We start from the raw sequence: 8,868 nt of genomic DNA, 5'->3' as shown, positions 1-8,868 counted from the left end.
ACGCCAAAGCCAGCCAGCACAGCAGCAACAACAACCAGTGTCATGCCAAACACAGTAAACATACTACTTCCTGTCAAAACTTTCAAAATGAACCCACGCTCATCTGTTACAGCGTTTTATTTTGAAGGCTAGGACCACCTTACTTCCCGGTGTCTCAGGCTAACTTGACGCATCTAAAGCGAGAGAGATGAGGACCGAAAAATCCTCGGAAAAAACTTCCGTGCAGCCGTCATCATGTGACCACTGCACTCACCACCACCACCACACCACCCACCACCGGCACCGGACTCCTTGAGCCGGGTTGGTCGGTACCATCCATCTATCTATTCTGTTGATTACACAGGCTATGCTGTCATACTACAGTGCTTTCAGTTACAGACTGATAATGCATTATATCCAGAAAAGTCAATGATTTAATTAGTTTAATATTGCATTTTTTTTATTCAAACACCTGAAACAGGTCTAGCTACTCAGATGTGATTCTGATTAGTCTTATGGGGATCCATCATCTAATACGGATTTGTTGGTCCTTGATATAATTCAACTTTTTTGCAGGACAGTTTCACTTGTAGGCTATCCAAATATTTCTAGAAGCAAATGACAAGGCAGTTTTCACTCCTAATTGAAAGGATCAAGAAAATTCTCCAAGCAAGTTGATTTGCTTTGGAAACAAGTGACATTATCTCATCCCATTGACAAGATAGGGAAAATTAAAAAGGCTACTAATGCTGGCCACTAGATCAATTAAATTAGCCTGCATGTTTTTTTGTTATATCTGGGACCAGTGAGACCTGTGTCAACCTTATTCTTTCATTGTATTGTATAGTATCTTGGCGGTGGTGTCAGTCATTGATCTACATTGAGTATAGAGGCTATACCACTTCTAAATCCCCTCTATAGCCCCATAGTGTAGCTGGCCAAATGGAGGCAGTCACACAGTGGCTTGTGGCTTGTGTGACAGATTAGAGGAGACAGACCAGCAGGTGACTGGTGAAAAATAGGGCTACTAAAACAGGTGTAATTGATGTTGTTTCCATAGGAGGGCGCAATACACTTGTCTGTGTGTGTGAATCTGAAGTGGTAGAGAGCGCTCCGTGCGGTCTGTCTTCATGGTCATTTGCACTAGTAGTGACCTAGTCCCTCCTCCCACTTAGGCCAATTTGAACTAAGATAAGTAATTAGAAACACAACACTGAAGTAGTAAACAAATAAGCTTAATGGGAAACATAGCAATTCAGGCGGCAGTCCTCCCCAAAGGTGGTTTCCAGGGACCATCAAGGGTCCTTGCAGGGCTTCCGGGGAGGAAAAGGTTAATTTTACGACAGTAGCCTACTTAATTCATTAGATTTTAGAGTACTTAATTCATTAGATTTTAGAGTACTTAATTCATTAGATTTTAGAGTACTTAATTCATTAGATTTTAGAGTACTTAATTGATTTGAAGTGAGGTCAGTGATATATGAGTATGTCTATTCTGATCAGAGGTTTCACTCTTCCCACTGTATCTCCACCTACAGTAGCTCTACAGCTGTCATTCATATTCAAACACAACAAACAGGGCTCTGTGCAGGCCCGGTTTAATGCATGGGCTTAACGGGGCTAAGCCCCGGGGCCCGCCGTCTAGGGGCCCCGGGGGGCCCTAAAAAAAATCAGCAAAATGTGGCCCTTGGTGAAAAGTAATTGGGGACGGACCCCTGGCATACTGAATGCTGAAGTAGGACAGGATGCATAATGGTGATATGAGACTAGAAATGGTCTTAGATGTTGGATATGGTGATACGTGTCTAGTATTCCTGGTTTTAAAGGCTGCATTACAGTAAAGTGATGTAATTTGTTATCAGACTGTTCTAGCTGTTCTATTATTTGCCTTTACCAATTTAGTTATTATTTCCACATTACTGATGATTATTATTTAAAAAACTTTCAGTGTTTCTATTTTGTGAAAGCACTAGTCATCCCTACAATATTGTCACATTATTGATAGTTGGTATTTGGTCAGTTGTTAATTATGTTCTGTTTACATTTTTATTGTTATTGCACAGCTGTGTATTTAGTTAAACAGAAGAGGAAAACGTGTAAAAAATGTATTTAATATGGGCTATTTAAGTTTCAATTTACATGCCTGTTTTTGTTGTTTTAATATAAGTGCTTATTGTGACATCTTACACATGGCTTTGAATGTTAATTTAAAATTAGGTGTTCCTTTAAATATGGCAAAAAAACATCCTAACGTCCAAAAAATGTCTATCTTTTACAGTCCCCCCCTTGCAGCGGGGGGACGGGAGGGGGTGGGTGGGGGGGTGGGGGGTGTTTGGGGGGGGGGGGGGGGGGGGGGGGATTAATCCCATGGTACTATTAATCCGGCCCTGGCTCTGTGGCCTAATGTGAACCCAGCTAGGCAGCCATAGAATGAAAAAGTGTTGGAAACCCCTATACCATTAATACCTGGAATTATAAATGATAACCTCGGAAACAATCTAGCGAGCACTGTGTGAACATGGTTGATGTGCATGCAAATATAGGCATAAAACCCAGCTGTAAGGTCCCATGGAAACCACAAGAGGGCAACCAATGACCATGAAGATATTGAACCTTATTGTGGTGGGTGAGAGTGAGAGAGAGGCACAGAGAGAGAGAGAGAGAGAGAGAGAGAGAGAGAGAGAGAGAGAGAGAGAGAAACAATGCAAAAACAGCATGAAATTATGGAGGGTAACAGCAAAACACATGTCTTCATTAGAGTAGCATGGGAGTGCTGCATCCAAAAATAGGCTGCCTTATACATATTTATCTATTGATTTATTTTTTTAGTTCAATTTTATTGCATTTCAGCTGCTGTGGAGAGAGGCAGAAATGATGAGAACAAGAGAGAGATAGAAGGAAGTTGGTGTGTCTGAAAAGTTGCGAGCAAAACCAAATAAACACATGTTTTCACAACCACACGACACGTCACATGTCACAGTCTACAAAATAGAAAAAGGAGCTTCTTGGGTATAAGGATCACATTTTAATTACGAAGTAGTGTACAAGTGCACTGACACAGTTAACTAACAATGTACATCTTCAAAAAAATCACGGGCAACGAAGATGTTTTGAAGATGTACATTGTTAGTTAACTGTGTCAGTACACTTGTACACTACTTCGTAATTATAACGTGATCCTTATACCCAAGAAGCTCCTTTTTCTATTTTGTATTCTACTAGGCCTGCTGAGCTTTCTTGTCCCACTTTTTTGTATTCACATGTCACAGCCTGCCAGCCAGGAGATCACATGACACGTCACATGTCACAGTCTGCCAGCCAGGAGATCACATGACACGTCACATGTCACAGTCTGCCAGCCAGTAGATCACATGACACGTCACATGTCACAGTCTGCCAGCCAGGAGATCACATGACACGTCACATGTCACAGTCTGCCAGCCAGTAGATCACATGACACGTCACATGTCACAGTCTGCCAGTCAGGAGATCACATGACACGTCACATGTCACAGTCTGCCAGCCAGGAGATCACATGACACGTCACATGTCACAGTCTGCCAGCCAGGAGATCACATGACACGTCACACGTCACAGTCTGCCAGCCAGGAGATCACATGACACGTCACACGTCACAGTCTGCCAGCCAGGAGATCACATGACACGTCACATGTCACAGTCTGCCAGCCAGGAGATCACATGACACGTCACATGTCACAGTCTGCCAGCCAGGAGATCCCACGACACGTCACACGTCACAGTCTGCCAGCCAGGAGATCACATGACACGTCACATGTCACAGCCTGCCAGCCAGGAGATCACATGACACGTCACATGTCACAGTCTGCCAGCCAGGAGATCACATGACACGTCACATGTCACAGTCTGCCAGCCAGGAGATCACATGACACGTCACATGTCACAGTCTGCCAGCCAGGAGATCACATGACACGTCACATGGCACAGTCTGCCAGCCAGGAGATCACATGACACGTCACATGTCACAGTCTGCCAGCCAGGAGATCCCAAGCGTGACAAAAGGTCTGTGAGCTAAAGATATCCAGCTCATGTGACACATCTGTTTTGCATTACATGGATAAGAAGGTCATCTTTATCACTGTGCTCTCTTCCTATGTGTTTTTTCATGGTGTGTGTGCGTGTGTGTGTGTGTGCGTGTGTGTGTGTGCATGTGTGTGTGCGTGTGCGCGTGTGTGTGCGCATGCATGTGTGTGTGTGTGTGTGTGTGTGTGTGTGTGTGTAGCCTATGTGTGCATAATATCCCCTCGTGAAAGTACACAGGGGCGCAATGGATCAAACGCACAATATGTCATGATGCAGGAGCCTGAATGAACAACACATTGACACATCATGACAACTCAGTGACTCTGCAGCGTGTTGCTCAGTGGACGCCTAACCTGGGGCAACGAACAGGCCGAGAAGATTAGCAGGAGGAGAGGAAGAGGGATGGAGAGATGGAGAAGCTATATAGAGACTCCATGGGGGAAAAGGAGGGGGAGAAACCATGAGATGGGAAAACCACAAAGGGGAACAGATGGATGGACATGACAGAAACACGGAGGAGAGGAACGGAGAGGGGGCGGGGGAGGCAGAGGAGAGATGGAGAGAAGGGGAACGGGAGGAGAGGAGAGGAGAGGAGAGGACGAGAAGAGCGGAGGATAGGACCAGGGGGTAGCTCCCTAGCTCCGTTTGTGAAGCCAATGCGGAAGTAACTTAAACCTGCATTATTTCGAATGGCTGCAGGGGCGACTCCACTGGCTGCAAAAGAAGTCCGGTTACATGGAAGTGAATGGCCGTACTTCTCACTTTATTTGTGGCCTCAGTAAGCACTTTCCTAATGAGTTTATGGCCTCAATTGCTAGTTTCAAGTCTTCTTCAATACAGCATGATGTTCATTTTGTAAATTACAGACCCATTAAAAAAAAAAAAAAAAAATATGTTTTGTGGCGTGATTGACAGGTCGCCTGTCCAGTGATCGTGCAGCTCGCCGATCACTGGACCAACAGCAGGCGGCGCTGTGGCTCTTCTCGTCCAAATTCACGTCACTTCTGGCCCCAAATAACCAAGATGGCGACGGTGAAAATGCCAACCTCCAGGCTTCATAACGAGAGTCACAAAACATCCATATTTAGCTATACTGTCTATGGGAACAGAGAAGAGGCAGACAGCAGATGATAATGGAACAGAAACAGGGGAGGAGAAGGGGGGATGGGGGGGGGGCACAAGAGATGGAGGGAGAGGGAGAAGAGAGGAGGGGTGGTGATGAGTCATCACTATATCAACCCTGGTGGGCCGGGTTGCTGTGGGGGCGGTGGTGTTACACGTTACACACACACACACACACACACACACACACACACACACACACGCACACACACTTACAAACAGGGAAGCTCTGCCTCTGTCTCCGCCTGCTGCGGAGGCGGCTGGGAGACAATGCAGGGATGCCACCGTGACACACAGTTCACAACACACACACACACACACACATACACACACACACACACACACACACACATTCAACCCTCTATCAACACACACACACACACACACACACACACACACACACACACACACATTCAACCCTCTATCAACACACACACACACACTTACGCACATTCAACCCTCCCTCAGCACACACACACACACACACACATCAGGATGGTGTGTGTGAGCGAGATGCCTCATTAAGAAGCTGAGGTGGATGGATGGCTACATACAAGGGCAGAGGGACAGTCAATAAGGAGAAAGCTGGATACCTCAGGCCTTCTCTCTCTCGCTCACACACACACACACACACACACACACGCACACGCACACACACGTACACACACACACACGTACACGCATACGCACACACACCCTCTTTCTTTAATATTGTATTCGTATCATATTGTATACTTTATTAGATAGCTGGTGAAAGGAAAGAAAATCCAGCACCTTTAAGTTATTCTTATCTTTGAGTTGTGCACGCATCTTGCTTTTATATAGCACATAATGCAGAAGCAGAGAATGTAAAAAGATGGGACAGAGAGAGAGAGAGGGGCTGCCTGGCATGCAAGAGATATCACCAGCCATGAGGTCCTCAGCCAAACAGCATGCTATATTACTGTTTCTGTTGCCTGTGTGTCCTCAGCCACACAGCATGCTATATTACTGTTTCTGATGTCAACAGAACGTGTAGTCCTTGTACATACGGTGCACGTGCGTAGTGCACTGCACACACAATCCACTCTTACACGGGGAAGATGGGGGCGGAGACCCTGCAATAAGTCACTTCCTCTGTGACACGCCACGGAGGCTCCCGTCTGTGTGTCTTTTGGTGCCGAGTCCATCCTGGAGTTGCCATGCCAACAGATTGGAGGGAATCCTGGTTCTGATCTAGGCCACAGCACACAGTATATATAGTGTGAGTGCATATATGCATGCACACACAGACGCCTGCATGTGTGTGAATAATAGCTTATCAATAGATTATATCCCAAGGGTGTGTCTGTCCCACGGGAGTGCAGGTTTCCATGTGATGCTTGTGCGTGCGTGTTTGTGACTGAAAGAATGTGAGCAGATCGACCAGTTCATCAACGTCAATGTTTTGTTAAACCTTTAATTTTAGTAGCAGCACAAACCACACAAATTACACACACACACACACACACACACACACACACACACACACACACACACACACACACACGCACAGAGACAAAGAACGACTCGGATCACTGGTGAAATTTGAAAACCTTTGTAGGAATATGTATTTAATTTTCAAACTCTACATACATTCATACATCTCTAGAATAGAGGAGCAGACGCAGTGTGAATATAAATGTGTGTATGAAATGTGCATGTGTGTGTGTGTGTGTGTGTGTGTGTGTGTTCTAGCTGCACACCTGCATATCTATTATGTGCTAACAAAAGGGAAACGTGATCCAGACACATAATAAAACAACAGAGTAACAACCGGGGCAGAAAAACACAAAGGGACTAGGTGTGTTTTGTGTTTGTATGCATGTCTGTGTGTGAGGCCATTTACACCTGGCACTAACATGCGTTTTCTGTGATCAGATTGCAATCAGATAGTGCTTCACCACATTAGCCTGATTTCATTTACACCTAGTGTTAGCATGCATTCTGGGTCGATCTGATTGCAATCTGATCCCCCAAAATGGGGTTGAGAGGATACATTGATTGCATTTACACTAGTGGTCAATGTGGTCACAATGCGTCCCTGACCACCTCCGGAGGTGGTTTAGCCGATCAGATCGCAATATGCGTCTTGGGGGGCGTTTACACCTGTACTTTCAAGTGGTCAAGCACTATCCGATTGCAATCTGATCACAGAAAACACATGTCGGTGCCAGGTGTAAATGGCCTCTGTGTGTAAACAGATACACATCTGTATCTGTGTGTATGTGCATTACGGGTTACAATGAGAAGTCGACTAGTCACTGCTCCCACTAGTTAGACCACTAGTTAGACCACTAGTTAGACCACTAGTTAGACCACTAGTTAGACCACTAGTTAGACCACTAGTTAGACCACTAGGCGGCGCTGTTCAGAAATAACTTCCAGCTACTTATTGTATAATTCGGAGATCCAACAGTCACATTCTGACGTAAAGGTGAATGACAGCCGGATACGCGCTGTCCGAGGTTTTACTTTAAGATGTCAGCATCACCTTAAACATTTAAACAAATCTGTAGTTAGCGAAAATATATTTCGCGGGGAATTCATTTAGTCAACTCTCTCCTGTAAAACGCTGTACCCAATCAACTGCATTTTGAGATATTGAGATATCATTTGAAGACGGAAACAATTAAAACGGTGGCACCATTAAAAAAGGATCAAATTCAGTAGTAGTGAGTGAATCTCTGAATACATCTGTGTGGCTGTGTTCAGTATGAGTTTGTGTGTGTGCATGAACGGGCACGGAAACATGTGCCTGTTTGTGTGTGTGTGTGCATCCTCTGTGTGTGTATGTCTACACACCTATGTGTAAATGTGGATGTGTATCAGGCATGCGTGTATCCCTGCATTACTCTGTGTGTGTGTGTGTGTGTGTGTGTGTGTGTGTGTGTGTGTGTGTGTGTGCGTGTGTGTGTGTGTGTGTGTGTGTGAGAGAGTGTGTGTGTGTGTGTGCGAAGGCTATTCGCTGTCTCTCTCTCTCTCCTGGGCCTCGGCCAGGCAGCTCTCATCGATATTCTCCAGGCTGTCGGCGTGCTGGATGCTGAGCTCAGAGAGCGGCATGCTGGGTAGTGTAGTCTGTTCGGGGTAGAGCCAGGGCTTGAAGGCGGGGTTGTGTCTCTGCTTCCACTCTGGATACTTCACACACGCTTTGTTGATCTTCTTCATCGCCTACAGGGGGAGAGAGAGAGCGCAAATGAGAAAGATCTCCATTCATTTTTACAGATCAGTATAGAGCTACAACGATTAATCAATTAGTCAATTTTGATAATCGATTAATCGTATTATTATTAATAAGATTAGTAGTAGTAGTAGTAGTAATAGTAGCAGCAGCAGTATTTTCTTTTAAGAAAAAAAGTCAAAAATTCTCTGATTCCAGCTTCTAAAATGTGAATATTTTCTGCTTTCTTTACTCCTCTATGACAGTAAACTGAATATTTGAGGATGTCATCTTGGCATTGGGAAACACTGAATGGCATTTTTCACCATTTTATGACATTCTATAGAGTAGACTAAACTAATTGATTAATCGAGAAAATAATGAAAATAATTGTTAATTGCAACCCTAAATGCTATTGATCCTCCTTTACTTAATCAACTCGGTCACTCTAACACAAAGGAGGGGATGGGGTTGTCAAAGATAACTGCATTTGTGCTTGAATGCTTTGCTAATATTCATTCTTTGTA

At 44.7% G+C, this 8,868-nt stretch overlaps 1 protein-coding gene across 1 annotated transcript in view; it reads right to left on the bottom strand.

Moving 5' to 3' along the window:
• Positions 1-6,723: 6,723 nt before the first annotated feature.
• Positions 6,724-8,868, bottom strand: part of stard10 (StAR related lipid transfer domain containing 10) — a 30,114-nt gene continuing 27,969 nt past the window's right edge. Inside the window, exon 5 of the mRNA XM_083637184.1 lies at positions 6,724-8,352. Within this exon, the coding sequence (XP_083493310.1) occupies positions 8,143-8,352 (210 nt within the window). The 3' untranslated portion in view covers positions 6,724-8,142. The remainder of the gene's footprint in view (positions 8,353-8,868) is intronic.

This window comes from Poromitra crassiceps (assembly GCF_964638095.1).
Source record: "Poromitra crassiceps genome assembly, chromosome: 5".
Taxonomy (NCBI): Eukaryota; Metazoa; Chordata; class Actinopteri; order Beryciformes; family Melamphaidae; genus Poromitra; species Poromitra crassiceps.
The sequence above is the reverse complement of the archived record's forward strand: the minus strand, read 5'-3'. Positions and strand labels throughout refer to the sequence as shown.